This window comes from Sorex fumeus, unplaced genomic scaffold, assembly GCF_029834395.1.
Source record: "Sorex fumeus unplaced genomic scaffold, SorFum_2.1 ptg000122l, whole genome shotgun sequence".
NCBI classification, from domain to species: domain Eukaryota; kingdom Metazoa; phylum Chordata; class Mammalia; order Eulipotyphla; family Soricidae; genus Sorex; species Sorex fumeus.
Genome location: NW_026606179.1, coordinates 54,503,359 through 54,524,848, shown reverse-complemented (window position 1 = coordinate 54,524,848; position 21,490 = coordinate 54,503,359). Strand labels below are relative to the sequence as shown.

Sequence of the window (21,490 nt, the reverse complement as noted above, 5' to 3'; positions counted from 1 at the left end):
TGGGACAAACAGGGTGAGAGACTGTCTAAGTTCATCATGTCGACCAAAACTAGAAAGATACGGATGTCTTTCCTATTCCCAAGTAGTGGTCAACCTCTATGGAGTAGACCTATTTCTATCCAGATACATTATTTTAATAGTGTTTTTTTTTTTTTGCTTTTTGGGTCACATCCAGCGATGCTCAGAAGTTACTCCTGGCTCTGCACCCAGGAATCACTCCTGGTGGTGCTTGGGGAACCATATGGGGTGCTGGGGATCAAACCTGGGTCAGATGTGTGCAAGGCAAACGCCCTACCCGCTGTGCTATTGTTCCTGCCCAGGAGTGATTTTTTTTTTTTGGGTCACACCTGGCGATGCATATGGGTTACACCTGGCTCTGCACTCAGGAGTTACTCCTGGCAGTGCTCAGGGGACCATATGGGATGCTGGGAATCGAACCCGGGTCGGCCGCATGCAAGGCAAACGCCCTACCCGCTGTGCTATCTCTCCAGCCCCAGGAGTGATTTTTGTAATAGATATTTTATTTTCAATAAATCCCCTTGGTACAGGGGATCAAACCAGGGTCAACTGCATGGGCACACACCCGAAACCCAGTACTGTGCCTTCAACCCCATTTTTGAATCCATATAAGGTCGCTGGCACGATAGCGCAGCGGGTAGGACATTGCCTTGCATGCGGCTGGCCGGGTTTGATTCCTCTATCCCTCTTGGAGAGCCCGGTAAGCTACTGAGAGTATTCCACCCACACGGCAAAGCCTGGCAAGCTACCCGTGACATATTTGATATGCCCAAAACAGTAACAACGAGTTTCACAATTTGTTGTGAGATGTTACTGGTGCCCGCTCGAGCAAATCGATGAACAACAGGAGGACAGTGCTATTTTATTTTCATATAAGTGGTTCACAATAGTTCATTACAGATAATATTCAAACAACAATCCCACCACCGAGCACCTTCTCACCACAATAAGAGGTAAGTGTGTGAGTGTTGTTGTATTTCATTCTGGAGCCATTTAAGCCCAAATATATGAGAATACAAACAAGTATGTTAGAGACCAAACAAATGTATGATGCTTTTGATAAGTAAGTGAGGTACAGTATAAGAAGTCGCATTAAAAAAAAAAAAAAAGAAGTCGCGTGGCTGCACGTTCTGGAGATTCTGTGGCATTCTCTTCTGGGAGCTTTAGTTTATAGTCTCTGGGTCTTGGCCATTGAGGAGATTACATGGCAACGGGGCCAGTTTGTGGGTGTGACTGCCAAACTACCGGAAAACTGGGGAGCTGGGAGGTGGAAGCCCAGTCCCGACCAGAGCGGGCTTGGAGATCTCAGTCACGGGTTCCTGCGTATCTGGGTTTACCGGCTGATCTGCTCTCCAGTGAGGTTCATCCTATCTTGAGTGATGCTCGTCCCCTCTTGGGTGAGGCTCGTTGGAGCATGTGGAGAGTGGCCTGGAGCATGGCAGCATTTGGGTTCTGGAGGTTTTCAGCTGCTGGGGCTCTGCTTGGAGCAGGGAGGGAGACTCAACATGACCCCCCCCCCCCAGGTGCTGGGTGAAGACAGGCTGGCATGGGGTCAGGAGATTCTTAGAAGTGACTTTTTCATAAGGAGCATAAAACGTGATTCTCTTCCCCTAACAAAAGTCTCTTAACCTCCTTTCTGGTTGTACACAAGGATACGTGTACCCCATTCTTTCTCTTTTTTGGGGGGTCAGGGAGGGTCACACACAGTGGTGCTTTGAGATTATTCCTGGATCTGTGCTCAGGAGAGAGTACAGCTGGTGCTGGGTCTGGAATTCAAACCAGGAGCCTCGGCATGCAAGGCAAGCAGGCGCCCCATCTCCTGTACTACCTCTCCAACCCCCATACCACGTTATTTCTGACTGCTGTATAGTATTCCAGTGAATGGAAGAGTCTTTTTTTTTTAATACCCTAGAGAGAGTTTATTTAAAATTTTCCGCTTTTAAAAGTTTCATTTCACAACTCCCCCACGAAGCTCTGCAAATCCTGCTCCCTCTGCAGAACTGGAAAGTTTCTTCCGAAAGCAGAGCCAAAAGCCAAATCAACCATAGTCGCTTACCCTGGGGCACACAATCTGTCATTTCCACCCAACCCTCCCACCTCCCATGGATTTCTTTTTTCCCTCTAGAAAGGCGGCAGCCCCAAATCCTTGCTGACCGGGAATGGGTATGGGTAGGAAGGGAAGGAGAGCGGTAAACAAAGCAACCAAATACCCTCCCTCTCCCAAATTTTGAACCATCCCGAAAACGAGTCTGTATCTTTAAGACGCATTGGTTTCTCTGGGAGCTGTAGTTTCTTCGGACAATGCAACCACCTTTTTGCCTCGCCAGCTATCTGGGTCTAAGGAATCACGCTGCCCTTTAGAAAAACGCTCCCCAGACAGCTTTCGCGGGGAGGAGCCGTAGCTGGGAGCTTGATTTAAAGAGGGGCAGCGACAGGGTGGGGAGGATGGGTCAGAACTACACTTCCCAGGATGCATTGCGAAGGGGTGCGCAGCCCGGCGTTAAAGAGCCCGCTGCGTCGCGCTCCGGGGCGGAGGCAGGTACGTGGGTCGCTGCAGTGCAAACTCCGTACCCCAGTGATTTCCTGGCCCACCCTCTTGGGTGAATTGGACGGAACTCGGCCGTTGGCCGCCCGGGTTCTGGCCGGGAAGAGTTCCGGGGAAGCGTGTCGGGTGTTTGTGGGGAAGCTCCAGGACTTGCTTGGGGCTGCAGGAGCCGGCGCACCCGGAACTGGGGCGACCTCGGTCGCTTTCCAGTCCCGCTGGGGGCAGAAAGCGGCCAAAGACGTTCGAAATATTTCTACTCAGCCTCGGTGGGGGAAATTGCACCCATGGGCCGACTGTCAGCAAAGTTAGAAGCTCTGCTCATTTAGGATTTTTGTATTTGTCCTGTATGGAAGGCTCAGGGCAGGGCTCCAGGAGATATGACTAAGATCGTGAACTTTTTTTTTTTCCTTGGGTCACACCCAGCAATGGTCAGGTGTGACTCCTGGCTCTGCACTCAGGAATAACTCCTAGTGGTGCTCGGGGCACCATATGGGATGTTGGGAATCGAACCCTGGTCAGCCGCGTGCAAGGCAAACGCCCTACCCGCTGTGCTATCGCTCCAGCTCCGAAGATCGTGAACTTTGGAGGTGGACCCGCGTGGCTGCCCGCAGGGACTGACTATGCACAGATTCTTGATTCCTTATCCAACGCAGGCTGCTGAGTGCAGTTCCGCAGGCTGAGCCCGCGAGATCCCTGGCACGGGGCCCCAGGAAAGCTCCACCTTTCCTAAGAGCAGAACCACCTTCTGGCTGACCTGGCACCCGGGCGCTTGACTTCCTCCGGTCGTTTTTTTCTTTTTCTTTTTCTGGGACCTCGTTGATTCGGAGAATATTTCAGTGCCTTCACTTCATTCCCAGCGGCTTCAGCGCCAAGTTAAACTCTCCTGCCCCCCTACCCCCTTCCATGGGGAGAGTTAGGGTCCTGCGCCCTAACTAGAAAAGTGGCAGCCCCAAATCCTTGCTGACCGGGAATGGGTCCGGGTTGGAAGGGAAGGAGAGCGCCCCCTACTAGGCATTTTATTGAGTGTTACCAACAGTGCCAGGAAGTTGGTGCCTAGGATCAATGTTCAGAGGAAACGGGCTCAGAGAGAGTAAGTCACCTGCTCAGGTGGCTCAGAGTTAGTACAGTGAGTAAGGCACTTGGCTTTGCACCCGGCTGACTGGTCCCATGAGCATAGCCAGGAATAAGCCCTGAGCATCATTTGATGTTACCTTGAAAATCACAATATCACATCTTAATTCTGGTCATAGTGGGTGAACTCAGTCCTGGTGGTGATTCTCATTAAAGTTATTCCCATTTCACCAACAACTTTGCTTCGGTTTTATCAGGATTATAATAACGGCTACAGATTGAGCATTTTACCTATGTTTACTTTGTTTTCTTCAGTCCTACAACTCATGTTAGTATGGTGATAAAGAGAACAGAACCTGGAGCCAGAGAGATAGCTCAATGACTGCATGCACTGAGTCGAGAGCAACCAACCCCTGAGCACTGTTAGGTATGCATTCTTATCACCGCCGACCCCTGAAAGAGATGGGAATCTGGAAAAGAAGCACCTGGGTTCAAACTTGAATTTCTCACCTGCTGTGTGACCTTGGGCCAATTACTTAATCTTTCTGTCTCAGTTTCTTCACCCTTTAGTGTAAAGAGAGCTTCCCAGACATTACGTTTGAGGTTCTGCAGTAACTTTGCCTTTGGAGGTACCAAGAGTAGATGATATATTCCTCCCCATATTGGTTTAGGTCCTTTTATTGGGAACACACCTGGCAGTGCTTGGGGGCGGGCAACCCCTGGAAGTGCTAGGGGGCTCGTGCATGCAGGTCAGGTGCTCTGCCTCTTGTTACATCCCTGGCCTGGCTCACAGCCTCGGAGAAGCAGACACAGAGATGGGGTTTATGAGAGACCCAGGGAGGGAGGGAGGAGAGGGAACTGGGAAAGGCTGTCATTTGGTCACCCAGGACTGTCATCAGGAAAGGAGCTCTGGGTGGAATGAAGGGGAGATGATGGGAAAGAAGAAATGAAAGAAGGACGGAAGCGGGATGGAGAGAAGGAAAGAAGGAAAGGAGGCAGATTGGGAGGGCAGGTAGGAGGCGACATCAGCCTACAGCGTGCAGTGCTCAGTGCTTCGGCTCAGTGGGGCCGTGGAGCTGACGCTGCTGGTCAGGGCGTCCCCTTCTCGCAGGAAGGAGACCCACATGTCCCTGCTGGGCCGAGTCATTGGGGAGCAGTTGGGGAAGTGTGGCCTCCCCGTGCGCAAGCTGGAAGCCTCTGATGACACTCCCTGCCGTGCTGCCCGGGGTCCTAGTGGGCTGCGGTGCTAGTGTCTCACCACCCCTATGTGCAGGCCCCGTGGGCACCCCGGGGAACGTGCTGCCTTGAGATACCTGGCCAAGGTCGCAAGGAGAGTCCCTAGTAAGATTGCCCTCTGTCCTCACTGGGCCACTTCTGGACTTTCCCTGCGACCCAGTGGTGCTGGCAGTCAGCCCTAACCACAGGCGTGGTGGCTGCAGAGGGTGGCTTGGCAAAAACTGGCTGAACTTCAGGGTGTTGCTGATACAGCTAAATGGGCGGGAAGGCAGGCAACCCCCCGGCCCCCAACCTGAACTTTGGGGGCTGGAGGGAAGCAGCAGGGTGAGCTGCTTGGTGGGACAGAGATGACTGCGCCCCTGGGGTCTCGCCCCTGGGGATCTTCCTATCAGAGCTGCTTCCCAGGTGGCAGGAGAGGAGTGCTGGGGGCAGGGGAGGCTGAACCCTCATCTCGGCCTCCTCTTGCCTCCTCATGCTCAGTACGCCCCCAACTAACTCAGCCAACACGTGGGGGTGCAGCTCCCTAAGGGAGGTTCCCTTCCGTAGCCTGGTGCCCCTCCACCCCCGCCCCGTCCCAGCAGACCCCAGCGCCAGAGAACCTCCCTCAGCTTCAAGAATCTGGGAGGTTAGTGCTGCCTCCCTGCCGGTCCTCAGCTCTCAGCTGGAAGGATGAGGGGTTGCCCTGATGCTCAATCTCTGCTCCCCACACTTCCTCTCGGGCTCATCAAGGAGGAAGCAGATGGGAGATGTGTGCAGAAAGTAGATAAAGGACCAAACATGATAATCTCTCAGTGCCTGTATTGCAAACCATATTGTCCAAAAGTAGAGAGAGATTATGGGGAATCATGTGTGCCATGGAGGCAGAGGGAGAGTGGGAAAGGCGGGGGTATACCGGGGATATTGGTGGTGGGGAATGTGCACTGGTAGAGGGATGGGTGTTTGATCATTGTGTGATTGTAATCCAAACATGAAAGCTTGTAACTATTAAAAAAAAAAAAAGGAGGAAGCTCTTTGGGTGTGCGCAGCCCACAGCATGAATCTCAGAGGTGCTGTGTGTGTCTGGGGGGAGACGGGGGGGGGGGGCTCAGCCAGGCCCAGGGTTGTGTCTTAGCCTGTGCAGAACCGATCCGCAGCTCTCGGTGGCTGTGTCTGTTGGGGGGCGGGATGGGGTGGCTGAGGATTGGCCCAAGGAGCCGGAGAGATCAGAGATTGTGCAGGGGGTCAGGCAGTTGCCCGCCTTTGATCCTGGTACCCTGCATAGTCTCTGAGCACCACCAGGAGTGATTCCTGAGTGCAGAGTCAGGGGTAGGTTCTGAGTGCCCAAACCAAGACTGACCAAGAACCCAAGACTGTCATGTTGCCATGCGGGAGGTGAGGGAGGTATGCCGCCTTCGGAATCTACACGCAAGGTTGTGTTCCTGAGTCTGGACACAGAAAATAATCCCTTCTAGGGAATGGTAAGTTGGCACACAACATACTCTTCCTCGGCCCTGTCTGCCTCAGGAAGACGTGCCTTGTCTGACTGCCATGGACCCGCTGCCAGGCGTCCACTGGACTGTCGTCATCCTCACATGCCAGTACAAGGACAGCGTCCAGGTCTTCCAGAGAGGTAGGTGACCTGCCCGCCACTGGCCCTGCCCGGGGCCTCCGCCTCCTTCCAGGCCACGTGGGCAGCCCCAGGCCTGGGCTCACCTGGATTCTGATTCCTCCAGAGTGCAGGGGCCCACCAGGGCCTGACTTTGTCGGCTGTATAAGGGGCACCCTGAACTGGCCTCCCTGAGTTGGGTGCTGGTCAGAGGGGCCCCCACAGCCCCAGAGTAGGGGAGAAGCCTCCTAGGCCGGCTGCTGGGGCGGGAAGCTGGGGGCAGGGTGCCCCTTTCAGCCCATGTTCTGCCCCAGAGCTGGAAGTGCGGCAGAAACGGGAGCAGATCCCGGCCACGACGCTGGTGCTGGCCGTGGAGGACCCCGAAACCCGCGTGGGCAGTGGCGGCGCCACCCTCAACGCCCTGCTGGTGGCTGCCGAGCACTTGAGTGCCCGGGCGGGCTTCACGGTGAGTACCGGGAGCCTCTGCCTGTCTCTGCAGATTGCACCACCCCACCCAGGCGCCCCCGCCAGTGCCAGGGTGACCCCGGGCTTCCTGCATGCAGTGAGGCTCTTCTGCTTCGTCTGCCCCCTGAGCCATGTCCCTGGCTCTGCTGCTGCTTTTCTTGGTTTGTTTTGGTGATTTGGGGGCCACCCCTAGCAGTGCTCAGGGGCTGTTTCCACCCCTGTGTTTGGGTGATTCTCTTATGGATTCTTGGGGGACCAGGCAGTGCTGGGCGAGGTGTGAAACTTGCTTTCTTCTACTCTGTTCTCTTCAATGGGCTGTTCAACTCTCTCCAGCCCTGCTGCTGCTTTTTATTTAATTTTTCAATTTTTTAAAAAATATTTGGGGCGAGGCTGGAGTGATAGCACAGCGGGTAGGGCGTTTGCCTTGCACGTGGCTGACCCGGGTTCGATTCCCAGCATCCCATATGGTTCCCTGAGCACCGCCAGGGGTAATTCCTGAGCTCAGAGCCAGGAATAACCCCTGTGTGCATTGCTAGTGTGACCCAAAAAGCAAAAAAAAAAAAAAAAAAGAAAAATTTGGGGGCCACACTTGACTATGCTCAGGGCTTACTTTTGGCTCTTCACTGAAGAATTATTCCTGGGGCCGGAGTTATAGTACAGTGGGTAGGGCATTTGCCTTACATGCGGCCAACCCGGGTTCGATTCCCAACATCCCATATGGTCCCCTGAGCACTGCCAGGAGTAATTCCTGAGTGCAGAGCCAGGAATAACCCCTGAACATCGCTGGGTGTGACCCAAAAAGCAAAAATAAAATAAAAAATAATCATTCCTGGTGGTGCTTGGGGGACCATATGAGATACATGGGTTTGAATCCAGGTTGGCCACTTGCAAGACCTTGCCTGCTGTGCTGTTGCTCCACTCCCCCACCCCCATTTTCTTTTCTTTTTCGGTCACACACGGTGATGCACAGGGGTTACTCCTGGCTCTTCACCCCCATTTTTTAACTGGAACATTTTGAGGCCAGAGACATAGTATTGGGGCTATGGCACTTGTCTTGCATGCAGCCTGGTTCTGTCCCCACTACCACATGCACAACCCCCTCGCCCTCTCCCAGTGCAGAGCCAAGAGTAGCCTTGAGCACCACTGGAAGTGGCCCAGATCCCTCACACCCCAGACGACCACTCGGTTAGCACTTGTCGTGTGCCGTTCTGCTCCTCCAGAAGGAGCATTGTGCAAACCGACAAGGGAGGCACACGGTCGATCCTGCAGCTGTGAATGGTGCTTGGGCATGACTGTCACCTATGCACAGTTCTTTTTGTTTGGGGGCCACACCTGGCAGCGCTCAGGGGTTACTCCTAGTTGTGCTCATGGGACCATATGGGATACTGGAGATCAAACCCAGGTCAGCCGTGTGCAAGGGAAGAGCCCTAACCATTGTACTATCACTCTGGCTCTTGTGTGCACAATTCTCTGGGCACCCTGAGCAGAGGTGGCAGACTTTCCGGGTGCCCTGGCGAGTCCCTGTGCTTCAAAGAATCGGAGATGAATACCACAGAAACCACATAAAGGGAAGGACTGGAGAAAGAGTGCAGTGGGTAGGGCACTTGCCTTGCATGCGGCTGACCTGGGTAGTCACCCACATCCCATATGGTCCTCCAGGCCCTCCGGGAGTGATCCCTGAGCACTATTGGGTGTAGCCCAATATAAAACAAAAAGAAATCAAATAAAGGAGGCTGAGGAGGTGGTTCAGTGCAGGGCAGAGCGTAAGGTGATTCACAGTGCAGTGCTCGGGGCCCCACGTGGTGCTGGGGTTGAGCACGCACAGCCTACACACTGTCCCTTTGAGCCCTGGCTTCGGCCCTTGCCCTTTTGCTTCTTGACACCTGAGTGGGTGCATTGGGGCCCTTCCTGGAGAAGAAGGTTCTTGGGCACCAGCTGCCCCGGCTTCTGTTAGCAGAACCCCCTTTCTCCCCTAGGTGGTCACGTCAGATGTCCTTCATGCGGCCTGGATTCTCATTCTGCACACGGTGAGGAGAATGGGGGACCCTGTCTAGGGCAGAGGGCTGGGGCTCCTCGTCCTTGGGGTGGGCAGGACTTTAGGGGTGTCTTTTTAAATTTATTTTTAATTGAATCACTGTGAGATATACTTACAAAGCTTTCATGACTGAGTTTCAGTCATGCAATGATCGAACACCCATCCTTCCACCAGTGCACATTCTCCACCACCAATGTCCCCAATATCCCTCCTGCCACCCCCACCCCACTCTACGCCCTGCCTCTGTGGCGGGCACCTTCCTTCTAATTCTCTCTCTACTTTTGGGAATTATGGTTTGTAAAACAGATTCTGAGAGGCTATCACGTTTGATCCTTAGTCTACTTTCAACACACATCTCCCATTCCGAGCGGTTCCCTCCAACCGTCATTGACTTAGTGATGCCTTCTCTATCCCAGCTGCCTTCTCTCCCAGCTCATGAGACAGGCTTCCAACTACCTATGGAGCCTTTGTCTCTACTATCCTGGGGTGTCAGTCTCATATTATGTTATTTTATATTCCACAGATGAGTGAAGTCATTCTATGCCTGTCCCTCTTTCTGACTCATTTCACTTAGCTGATACTCTCCATGTTGTTGGGGATGTCTTATATCTGTATGTGTGCAAGGTACTGGATATGCAAGTCTGGAGCAATTGAATCAGAATTGATCCCAGAACTTGCTGCAGATGAAGAACCTGCCGTGGGGATGGTTAGATGAGTTGGGGATGGGAGTACCCAAGGGGGGTTAGATGGGGTGGGGGTGGGGTGTCCAAGGTGCCTGGAGTGTGGCACTGATGGGGATGGCGTGAGCCACTGATTCCTACCAGACCTCAGTTTCCCGTCTGTGTCAGTGGGTGTATTTTCATTCTGCAGTTACACAGGCTGTACGGAATAATCTTAGTTTATTGGTTTTTAATAGGGCCCCCAGGCCAGCCCTGGGGGTGTTGGGGTGCATTGTGGTGTAGAGGATCAAACCCAGGCCTCCTCCATGCAGTATCTATGTCAGCCCTTTGAGTTCTCTCTTAGGCCTGAAACAAACATTGTTTAAACTTTTGTTGTTGTTCTTGTTCTGCTTTTAGGCCACACCCTGCAATGCTCAGGGGTTACTACTGGCTCCGCACTCAGGAATCACTCCTGGCCTTGTTCAGGGGAATTGTATAGGATGCTGGGGCTTGAACCCAGGTTGGTGTGTGTAGTTGGGCAAGCTCCCTATCCACTGTACTATCACTCTGGTCCTGTTTAAACATTTTTTAATTGAAGGATTATAATATTATAATTATATAACATTAAGTTTCAGACAAAACACTTTTCTAACAAGTCCTCAGGGCCATAGGTAGTACGGGGTTAAGATACTTGTCTTGGGCTGGAACCATAGCACAGCGGGTAGGGTGCTTGCCCTGCAAGCGGCCAACCCGGGTTCAGTTCGATTCCCAGCATCTCATATGGTCCCCTGAGCTCTACCAGGGGTAATTCCTGAGTACAGAGCCAGGAGTAACCCCTGTGCATTGCCAGGTATGACCCAAAAAAGAAAAAGAAAAAAAAAAGATACTTCTCTTGCCTGACCGAGGTTTGATCCCCAGCACCCCATATGATTTCATTAACCCCTCCAGGACTGATCCCTGAGAGCCGGGAATAAGCCTGAGCTCCGCCGGATATGGCCATATCCCCCAAAAAACCCTGCTAGAGGCTGGAGCGGTAGTACAGCAGGGAGGGTGTTTGCCTTGCATATGGCTGACCTGGGTTCGGTCCCTGGAATCCTATATGGTTCCCTGAGCGCCATCAGGAGTAATTCCTGAGCACAGAATCATGAGTAATCCCTTGGTATTACCTGGTGTGACCACCCCCTCCCCCAAAAAAGAAAAGAAAAGCCTTCCAGCTGGCGGGCTTTGCCACTTGCACAGCTGATGGGGGTCCCCAGACTCTGCTCTGACAGTGAGACTGTCTATGCTGCCCCCCCAGGGCCGAGACTTCCTCTTTGATGAGTGTGGCCGGGCCTTCACTTGCCTCCCTGTGGAGAAGCCCCAGGCCCCCGTGGAGGCTGTGGTCTGCAACCTGGACAGCCTGTTGGACATCATGAGCCACCAGGTGAGGGGCCCTGCCCAGAGCCACATTCCCCCACTGCACCCAGCCCGAGGGTGCCAGAGGAATTGCCAGGAAGAATCACTTTGGGGTGCCCTGAGAGTTAGTCTCGGCCACGCTGGGGGAGGTGAGGAGGCGGCCTGGGTCCTGTTTGGGGGCGACCCTGCTATGGGGAACTAGAGAGCCCCAGGCGACACCCATGGACTGAGACGGGGCAGTGTGGGGGTATGGCGGAGGGCAGGTCTGGTCCCCAACTCCATTCCTCTTCCCCCGCAGCTGGGCCCAGGCTCCCCGCCGGGCGTGTGGGTCTGCAGCACCGACATGCTGCTGACGGTACCTCCAAACCCAGGTGAGCCGGGATGCCTTCCCCTGCCATGCCCGGGCAGGCTCTGCCCTGGCGTGCCCTCCGTCTGCCCGTCTGTGGGATGGCATGACCAGCCCTGTGCTGCCTCCTCTTGCAGCTCCGGGGAAGAATCGCGCGCGTGCGTGTGTGTGTGTGTGTGTGCGTGTGTGTGTGTGTGTGTGTATGTGTGTGTGTGTGTGTATGTGTGTGTGTGTCTGTCTGTCTGTCTCTGTGTGTGTGTGTATATGTGTGTGTGTTTTCCCACAGGGTTGTCTGGCTCTGGGTACCCGATTTTCCTTGGCAAGGTGCTCACACGACGGCCTTGAGCGCTTGCTGCTTCTGCTCCCAGGACTCCTTCCCGCCCTGGGTTGTCCCCTGAGCGTCTTGAAGTGTCCCAGGTTGCCCTGAGTGTGCTCTTGCAGGCATCAGCTGGGACGGCTTCCATGGAGCCAGAGTCATTGCCCTTCCTAGCAGCCCAGCCTACGCCCAGGACCATGGGGTCTACCTCACCGATCCCCAGGTAGCACCCACAGACCCGCGCCCTGCGTGTTCTCCTACTCCAGGATTGCCTCTGTCCCCCTCCACGACCACGTGGTGGCTCATGTGTTTTTCTGCACAGTCTGCACCCAGGCCTGGGGTGAAGAGGGTTCAGAGCCTGCCTCCCCCCGACCCCCAGCGGGGGTGGGTTCGGCGGCCGCTCGTGTGCCCTGGAGGCTGGTCCTGTCCTGGTGTTGCACTGGGAGGACGGCCTTGCCCTGTTCTCTGTCCTGATGCTCCGTGTTTGGGGAGTAGTATTGAGCCGCAGCCAGCTGTGCTGGGGGGTCGTTCCTGGCTGTGCTGTGGGATCATGAGGTGTCGAGTGGGGAGGGGAGGGATTGACCTGGGGTCTCCCTGGCCCCTTCCAGTTCCTCCCTCCTCCTCTCTCATAACTCGGTCATCTCCCTCCCTCTCCCCACAGGGCTTCGTTTTGAACATTTACTACCAAGGCTCCGAGGCAGAGATCCAAAACTGTGCCCAGCCCGATGGGCGGGTGCCACTGGTATGCCTGAAACCAGCTGGGATGGGGGAGAAACGCCTTACTTTCCCGCCAGGGGCATATGCCAACTTCTATTTTTTTTTTTGGATGAGGTCACACCTAGTGGTGCCCAGGACTTACTCCTGGCTCTCTGTGCAGGGGGTGGGACTCAGGGGCCATAAATGGATGCGGGGTACAAACCTCGTGAGCTGCGTGCACAGAAAGCAATTGCTCTGGCCCAGACACCAACTTCTGCAGGATTCTGGGGCAGGCCGGAGCTGGGATCGAGTCTTTGGAGACTGATCGGGGAGCCCGGGAGGTCCCGAACCCGTGTGGTCCCGAACCTGAAAGGCTAGAATCAGAATGTAGGCAAGTTTGGGGGTACAGTGGGGAGGAGGTCCAGATCAGAGGATCAGCAGGGATCCTTCTAGATCAGAGGTTTCCAAACTTGCTTGATCTACTGCTCCCTTTTCAGAAAAATAAATTACTCAGCTCCCTCCTGGAGATCAGCCTTTAAGGGAAACAAACAAGCACTCCCAGCTGCCTCTGAGGGCCCCTGGATTATTCCAGTATCTCCCTTTCCCACTTTGTTGGGAAAGACTGTTCTAGAATAAGAGACAAGGTTAGGAGGGGGTGGGGAAGGATCTGAGAGTGGGCTTTGGGAGAGGATGGAAACCCGGAAACTGAGGGGAACCATTGGAGTGCCCGCTCCAGCTAAGGCTGAGTCTGCTGGGGTGGGGGGAGACAAATAAAGGACCCCCCCAAGGGACACATGGTAAAGGACCCCATAAGGCATGGGATAAAGGACCCCTGTGTGACCCAGGATAAAGGACCCCCGTAGACCTGGGTGAAGGACCCCCAAGTGACCCAGGGTGCAGGACCCTCATAGGACTCAGAGTAAAGGACCCCCCTACGCTCTAGGGTAAAGGACCCCCATAGGACCAGGGGGAAGGCCCCCCCAACCCAGGACAGCAGGTGCAGCGTCTCATCTACACGTGTCCTCCCCCATGGGTGCCACCCCCTGTGCCTTCCCAGGTCTCGGGCATCGCCTTCTTCTCCGTGGAGACAGCCGAGCGCCTCCTGGCCACCCACGTGAGCCCGCCCCTGGACGGTTGCACCTACATGGGCTTGGACTCCGGAGCCCGGCCGTTCCAGGTGACAGCCCCGAGGGGCGGGTCCCAGCCTGGGAGGTGTCCTGTGACCCTGGCGGGTGGGTCTGTCCCAGCTCTGCCTGGAACCCCCACTGATGGCTGTGTTCCCCCTTCGCCTAGCTGTCTCTCTTCTTCGACATCCTGCTCTGCATGGCCCGGGATGTGAGTCTGCAGGACTTCCTGCTCAGGCCGTCCCAGGAGAGGGGGAGTGGGAACCCCAACACCGAGAACACTCTGCGGGCTGCCCGGACCTTGCTGTGGAAGGAGCTCCGCGACCAGCCCCTCACCATGGGTGGGTCCTGCCTCGGGCCCTTCGGGGTGAGATGCAGGAGTGAGGCTGCCCCCTGCTGGGCGCCTGCGCCGCGGCCTCTGCCGGTCCCCAGCAGCCCGACCCCTGTGAGCTGTGTGATCTTGGGCGGGTTGCTGAAGCTCTCTGGATCTCAGCCTCCTCTTGGGCACACAGGGCTCCCGAGGCAGGGGGGAGTGTGCCTGCCAGCCCCCAGTGGCAGCAGGCATGGACGGGGTGACACCCTGCCACCTTACAGCCTATATCCCCACTGGTTCCTACCGCTACCTGACGAACTCAGCCAGTGACTTCCTGCACAGCCTCACGTTCCTGGGGGTCCCCACTGCCCAGGTGGTGCACTCGCAGGTGGAGGTATGGAGGGCAGAGGGGCCCGGGAATGGAGGGGGGCATTCCGGTGTCATGTGGGACGGACCCCTGGGGCCACTGCTGCAAGAAAGGGGGCTGGAGGACCTTGGAAGGAACCCTTGGGGTAGCCGGGCTGGGAGAGACTTCCGGGGCTCTCCAGTACTCTGGAAGAATGCGGAAGTAGGGGGATTCGCATCTCTGGGCTCTGGGTGGATGAGGGGCCAGGCGCAGGGGGGCATCAGGAAGGCTGGCGGGGAGGGAGATGGGGGTTCCGGACCCTGACCCCTGTCCACCTGTCTGTCTTCACAGGAGCCGCAGCTCTTGGGGGCTGGGAGCTCCGTGCTCAGCTGTCTGCTGGAGGGCCCCGTGCACCTGGGTCCGGGGAGCGCCCTACAGCACTGCCACCTGCGGGTGAGGCCCCGAGGCTGGGAGGATGGGGTGGGGGTGGGGCAGGGCGGGGTGATCATGAGTGTGTGTTGGGGGGGAACGCCTTGCCTTGGCCACCCAGGCCGCCGCCTCCCTGCTTCCCACCAGGGTCCCCTCCACATCGGTCCCGGCTGCCTCGTCAGCGGCCTGGACACGGCCCAGTCTGAGGCCCTGCAAGGCTGGGAGCTGCGGGACCTGGTTCTGCGGGGCCACCACGTGTGGCTGCAGGACGCCCCCAGCCAGGTCTTCACCCTCATGGGCCGTCTGGACAGCGGGGAGGTAGGTACCCGCCCTGACTTCGGGCGTGGGGGCCCTGGGAGGGGGGGGACCTGGCGGGGAGTGAGTCCAGGGGGCCTTCTCTGCCACCTTCCCTCCTCCTGCCTTTCCGGGGGCCGCCCCAGGCATATCCTTGTGACTCTGTCAGGCCAGGAACTGAGGTTCGGAGTGGGAAGGAGGGTGGCACCCACTTTGGCTGCCGAGCTGATTTGGGGAGCAGAGGGGAATCGGACCCCGAGCCAGGAATCTGCTCCCAGACCCAGGTCCTCGCAACAGCTTTGTAAAGCTTGATGTGGGCTTCACCTCTGTGCCCGCCTCTTGCTGCCTTCAGTCCTTTCCTGGGACCCTGCACCCCAACGGCTCCCTCTGGTTCCACAGAGACGCCCAGGCACCTACCTCAACATAGCCTGGAGTGAGTTCTTCCAGAAGACCGGTGTTCGGTGAGGCGTGTGTTGGGGCCTTGGCACCTCTTCTTCCCTCTCCCTCCCTGGCACCTGCCCCTGGCAACGCCGGACCCACCTCTGCTGGCACCTGGGGGTGTGGTTCTGTGATCCTGGTCTCCCTCCCGAGTCTGCTGCAGCCGCTGTCCCCAGCTAGCCAGGTGCTCAGGGGCATGGTGACCTGGAGGGGGCCCCCGTGTCCCCATTACTGATGTTCCTTCTCTGTGGCAGAGAGCAGGACCTGTGGGACCCCGGCATGCCGCCCGCAGAGCGTTCCCTCCTCAACGCCCGCCTCTTCCCGGTGCACCACCCCTCCAAGGCCCTGGGACCCCGTGACATGCTGTGGGTGCTGGGGCCTCCGGACGATGGGGGCGAGGCCCTGCAGAATTGGAGGGTCTCCCGGCGCCTCTCCTGGGAGCAGCTGCAGGCGTGCCTGGACCGCACGGCCACACTGGCCTCCCGCCGCGCCCTGTTCTTCCGCCAGGCTCTGCAGAAGGCCCGGCACACTCTGGAGGCACGGCAGGACCGCAGCCTGCGTCCGCTGATCAGGGCTGCCGTGGGCGAGGGCTGCCCCGGACCCCTGCTGGCCATGCTGGACCAGGGTGAGTGGGCTGGACTGGCGGGTGGGTGCCAGACACGTGCTGTGGGCGCACATGAGCAGGGCAGGCCTGTCTTCGTGGGGGGTCACTGGAGGTTCCTGGGGAGAGCGTCCCTGTCCTGTGAAGTCTGGGGAACAGCCACCAACCCTGCACGTTGTGCCGTAGAGGCCAGCATGTGGCAAGCTGGAACCTGAGCCTGCGAGGCAGGACCCCTTGAATGATGCTACAGCAGTGGACACTACCCCCATTTAAGTCACTCACAGCTGCCGGGTGAAATGTGAGCCAAAGGGCTTGACCCAGACGCCTGAGCTGTCCCCAGAATGGACATCCTGGGCCTGGGGTGAAGTAGGGGCCACGTCCAGGGGGACACTGCTGGACAGGGCTCAGCAGAGAGGGGCCGGTTGTCTGGAGCGCCTGGGGGAGCAAAGGCGCCGTGGCCAGGCCCTTCCCAGCCAGCCTGGCTCCTCCCTCAGTTGCAGCAGGTGTGGGGGACGCTGGCGTGGCGGCCCGGGCGCTGGCCTGTGTGGCCGACGTGCTGGGTTGCATGGCGGAGGGCCGCGGCGGCCTACGGAGCGGGCCGGCCGCCAACCCCGAGTGGCTGCAGCCCTTCGCCACGCTGGAGCGCGGAGACCTGGCAGCGGGTGTGGCGGCGCTGGCCCGGGAACGCGACAAGTGGCTGAGCAGGTGGGTGCCAGTGGGACACCCCCAGCTCCCAGCCATCCTTGGGGAGTGGAAACCCTGGACCCAAACCCTGCCCCCTGGCTCCCCACAGGCCGGCCCTGCTAGTGCGAGCTGCCCGCCACTATGAGGGGGCCGAGCAGATCCTGATCCGCCAGGCGGTGATGTCGGCGCAGCGCTTCGTCTCCACGGAGCCGGTGGAGATGCCGGCGTCTGGGCAGTGGGTGGTGGCTGAGTGCCCGGCGCGCGTGGATTTCTCCGGTGAGACGTAGACGGGGAGGAAGGGTGAGGAGTCACCCCAGGGTGGGGCTGGCAGACCCGTGACCAACCAGGTTGTGTCCAACTGCCCAGGGGGCTGGAGCGACACGCCGCCCCTGGCCTACGAGCTGGGGGGTGCCGTGCTGGGCCTGGCTGTGCGGGTGGACGGATGCCGGCCCATGGGGGCCCGGGCCCGGCGCATCCCGGAGCCCGAACTGCGGCTGGCAGTGGGGCCTCGGCAGGACGAGATGACCCTGCGGATCGTCTGCCGGAGCCTGGACGACCTGCGGGATCACTGCCAGCCCCATGCCCCAGGTAAGGGGCCCCGACGGGTGTCTGCGGGAGGGGATGGTGCTCCTGCAGCACGCATGCACACATGCACGCATGGACGCACTCATGCTGAGTTCACACGCTCTTATGCACGCATGGAAGCACACACACATGTGGCATGCCGCCCGCATACTGCATTCATGTCACACATGCGATATGCATGCACACATGCACACATGCACAGACACACTCAGGCTGCACGGCACACGAGGGCGAGGCCAGCTGAGGAAGAACTGGTAGCCGCCCTCATAGACCCGGGGGCACTGGAGGTGCAGAGGGTACCGTGGCCGGTGTGGGGGCGCCCAGGGTTCTTTCAGAGTCTGGGGCAGGAGGCTGCAGCTGTGGCTCGGGCACGTTGAGTTGCCACACCCAGGGCCCTGCCTCTGGGCGGGGCAGCCGCGGAGTGAGGTGGAGCATCTGGTTCTGCCCTCGGAGACCAAGTGCCCGGCGCTGTCCATTGCAGGGGCCCTGCTGAAGGCGGCCTTCGTGTGCGCGGGGATCGTGCACCCGCGCGGTGCGCTCCCTCTGAGCGACCAGCTGCTGCGCGCCTTTGGGGGCGGCTTCGAGCTGCACACCTGGTCCGAGCTGCCCCACGGCTCTGGCCTCGGTGAGCTGCGCCCCGCGCTCCCCTCCCCTTGGATGGGGGTGGGGGCCCGAGCGGGAGCGGGTGGGCTGGACTATGGGTGGCATGCCCAGCGCCCCTCTCTGCCCCCTGCAGGCACCAGCAGCATCCTGGCGGGTGCGGCCCTGGCGGCCGTGCAGCGGGCAGCTGGCCGAGCTGTGGGCGTCGAGGCCCTGGTCCACGCGGTACTGCACCTGGAGCAGGTGCTCACCACAGGTGCGGGGCGTCCCCGTGGAGGTGCTGGGGTTTCAGGAGCTGTCCCTTCCCGAGCACCGTGCCCCTGCGGGCTGGGCAGAACCCTACCATGTCTCTGGCTGTTCAGTTTTCTCTGCTTTTTTTTTACCCCTGGCGGTGCTCAGGGGACCATATGGGATGCTGGGAATTGAACCCTGGTTGGCCTCGTGCAAGGCAAACGCCCTACCCGCTGTGCTATCGCTCCAGCCCCTTTTTGATTTTTGAGCCACACCTGGTGGTGCTCCTCTCAGCTGTGTGCTCCGGGGCCTGTGAGGTGCAGGGAGAGAACTGGGCTCGGTTACACGCAAAGCAAACAACCTCCTTAACCCCTGTGTTCTCTCCCGGCCCCTCTTGGCCCTTTGTAGCCCTTCCCCGGGTCACGTGACTGTGACTCAAGTGGAGCAGTACCAGCGCCAGGCTGTTTGCGTGATCCCAGGTTCACCCCAGGTGCAGGCCTCACTCTGTGTGACTCGGGGGAGGTCCCTGCCATGCACAGATGCCCCCGATGTTGTCGTGAGGCCTTGGAGGGCGAAGATGCACACAGCACAGGCCGCCGTGATCGGGAGTAGGCAGACGGGTCAATTGGACCATGCCCAGTGCTGCTCAGGGATCACTCCTGGCACTTGGGGGACCAGCCCCCGCTGTACTATTGCTCCAGCCTTGGGGGGTGTTTTCTTTGGAGGTTTCCATCCAAGTCCTTCCTTGGGTCAGCTGACAGTGATCCTGAGTCTGCCCTGTGGTCCCATGACTGATGGGACAAACTGGCTGTGAGCTGCGTGCTCTGGTTGAGAGGAGCACAGGGAAGGCCTGCTTGACATATGGGTCCTCCACTGACCACCACCCACCAGGCGGCCATAACTGCCCACTTTATATTTGACATCCTTACAGGATGGCCCTCTCTTGCCTGGGGGGACTTAGGGGAGGGCTCAGCTGCAGTCCTGATTCCACATTTCCAGCCTGGCTCCATTGAACTCTGATTGCACTCTAGGGCTGAGGGTAGAATCACTTGGCCCAGTGGTTTTGGTGGGCCGGGGGGGCACTGTCCTTTCTGCCGGGCCTGGAACCTGGGCAGAGAGAGAGAGGTGGGGCTGGGACAGGTTCGCACAGTGACGGGACCCTGGGCTGGCAGGAGGTGGCTGGCAGGACCAAGTGGGCGGCCTGATGCCCGGCATCAAGGTGGGCCGCTCCCGCGCCCAGCTGCCACTGAAGGTCGAGGTGGAAGAGCTCGTGGTGCCCGAGGGCTTTGTCCAGACGCTCAACGACCACCTGCTCCTGGTGTACACCGGCAAGACCCGCTTGGCACGTAACCTGCTGCAGGTGAGCTCCGGCTCCGAGGGGCAGGGCTATGTCCCGGGGGAGGGGGGTGGCAGAGCCCTGTCCCCACTGCACCTGTGTCCTGTGCAGGATGTGCTGAGGAGCTGGTATGCCCGGCTGCCCGCCGTTGTCCAGAACGCCCACAGCCTGGTGCAGCACACGGAGCGGTGTGCTGAGGCCTTCCGCCAAGGTGACGTTTGTCCTCTTGGGTGTCTGGGTGGGGGTGGATTCCTTCGGGCTCTCACCCTGCCAACATGTGGAGGCCAAGTCCTGCCTCCTGGGCAGCAGAGGTGGGCAGAGGCTGAGGCCCTCAGAAGAATCCCAGGGAGTGAGAGCTGAGCCGGGTCCCCAGGTGTCGCCTCTGGGACCCGGGCTGGCTCCCTCTGCTCCTGAGTCCTCCCAGCACCTCAGGGGGTGCTCGCCATCTCAGTGGCACCTGTGTCCTCACCCCAGGGAGCCTGCCACTGCTTGGCCAGTGCCTGACCGCATACTGGGAGCAGAAGAAGCTCATGGCACCTGGCTGCGAGCCGCGTGCCGTGCGAAGACTCATGGACGTCCTGGCCCCCCACGTGCATGGCCAGAGCCTGGCAGGGGCGGGCGGCGGGGGCTTCCTCTACCTGCTCACCAAGGAGCCGCGGCAGAAGGAGGCGCTGGAGGCTGTGTTGGCCAAGGCTGAGGTTGGTGTTGGGGTGCTGACCCCTGGCTGCGTGGGCTACAGCTGCAAAATCTCCCTACAAACTGTGTGCCCTTTGCTTCCAGGGTCTGGGAAACTACAGCGTCCACCTGGTGGAAGTGGACACTCAGGGCCTGAGCCTGCAGCTACAGGGGAGTGAGGCATCATCCTGACCTGCCTTCCTGCTCGCCGGCCCCCTGGCCAGCGATGCCGCCATGCACCCGCTGTCCCCACCAGGAATGTGTCTGTCCCCAAAGAAGCCCCTGGACTTGGCACAGGCCCTCCAGGAACCGCCTGGAAGCTCCTGCTGACAGTGACTGGGGCTTGGCCTTGATTCAGACTCCAATTTGGAAGGTTTTTAATGTTTGACTTTGGGACCACACCCGGCAGTGCTCAGGAAGGACCCCCATGGGGTGCTTGGGATGAGACCTGGGTTGACCGTGTGCGAGGGGAGGCCTTCCCTCCCCGCCGTATCGCTCCAGGCCCTGCAGAAGCAGCATTGCAGCTCATGTCACACGTGCCTTTACCATGCCAGGCCCAGTGTAGGGACTGTTCCCTGGTGTTGGCTGATGGTTGGTAGCCCCCTGCCCTGCCTTTGAGGCCAGGCTCATCTTGAACAGAGGCAGCACCCACTCCCGGCCAGCAGTAAGGTGCTCACGAGGGTCTCGGGCGGTGAGCTGGCCATTCTCTGATGAGTGGCCACAAGGGTACCCGATGCCCGTGGCAATGACTTCTCAGGACCGGAACTTTCCTGGGAATAAATGCACTCCATCCTTCAGCACTGTCCTCTTAGGGCTTGTATTCTTGGCAGGAGCACTGCCCACTTTCCTGGCACTGGGGCACCACCCCTGGGATGGCCAGCCCCCAGTGCTGAGCACCCAGCGAGGGTCTGCGACTGGACGAGGAGCCAGGTCTTAGGAGGGTCCTGGTGGCAGCTGTGTGCCACTTGTAGTGTAAGCCAGTGACTACTGTCTCCGCGTTTCAGGGTGGCTGGGCCCCGCCCCCCATGGTATCCAGCCCGCCTGGGAAACAGCCTCGGGCCTCTCCGGTGAGTGTCTTTTGTTCCCAGGCACTTTACTCAGGTCCTTCAGGCCCGGCAGGGAGGCAGCATTCGGCTGCGGTGTCCAGGCGAGAATGGCCACCACGGATGTCCAGCTTTGACTTTCCTGGGGGGCCCTGGGAGGCCTGTCTCGTGGGAGAGGCAGCCCCCGCTTGGCTTGCGCCAGGGGGGCTTGGGGGGGGGCCCTACAGGCGCAGCCTCTTGATGTCCTCGCTGCGGAAGTCTGTGCGCAGAGCCAGCACCTGGCGCACCTCCGCAGGGGTGAGGCGCCACGTCAGCGGGCCCGAGTTGGCCCCCCAGTAATCGAGGATCTCAGTCACCTGTGGGGAACAACAGCTAAGTGGGCCAAGGGGGTGCTGCTGGGGGGAGCCTGGACTGCGGGGCGGGG

The 21,490-nt window shown here is 58.8% G+C and overlaps 2 protein-coding genes across 2 annotated transcripts in view; one reads left to right on the top strand and one right to left on the bottom strand.

Annotated features, from left to right (window-relative positions):
* Window positions 1-4,042: 4,042 nt before the first annotated feature.
* FCSK (fucose kinase) lies at window positions 4,043-20,729 on the top strand. The gene is made up of 24 exons (XM_056136341.1): window positions 4,043-4,061; window positions 6,374-6,479; window positions 6,770-6,921; window positions 8,897-8,947; window positions 10,912-11,037; window positions 11,308-11,380; window positions 11,797-11,894; window positions 12,333-12,413; window positions 13,425-13,544; window positions 13,661-13,832; window positions 14,086-14,198; window positions 14,502-14,603; window positions 14,727-14,897; window positions 15,273-15,334; window positions 15,566-15,936; window positions 16,407-16,617; window positions 16,706-16,872; window positions 16,963-17,184; window positions 17,663-17,806; window positions 17,918-18,037; window positions 19,185-19,372; window positions 19,460-19,559; window positions 19,823-20,046; window positions 20,129-20,729. Exons 2-24 carry the CDS (start codon window positions 6,398-6,400, stop codon window positions 20,213-20,215), a joined length of 3,237 nt encoding a protein of 1,078 aa, XP_055992316.1. The 5' UTR covers window positions 4,043-4,061; window positions 6,374-6,397; the 3' UTR covers window positions 20,216-20,729.
* The window catches only part of COG4 (component of oligomeric golgi complex 4), a 21,867-nt gene continuing 20,826 nt past the window's right edge, over window positions 20,450-21,490 (bottom strand). The window contains exon 19 of the mRNA XM_056136342.1: window positions 20,450-21,422. Within this exon, the coding sequence (XP_055992317.1) occupies window positions 21,288-21,422 (135 nt within the window). The 3' untranslated portion in view covers window positions 20,450-21,287. The remainder of the gene's footprint in view (window positions 21,423-21,490) is intronic.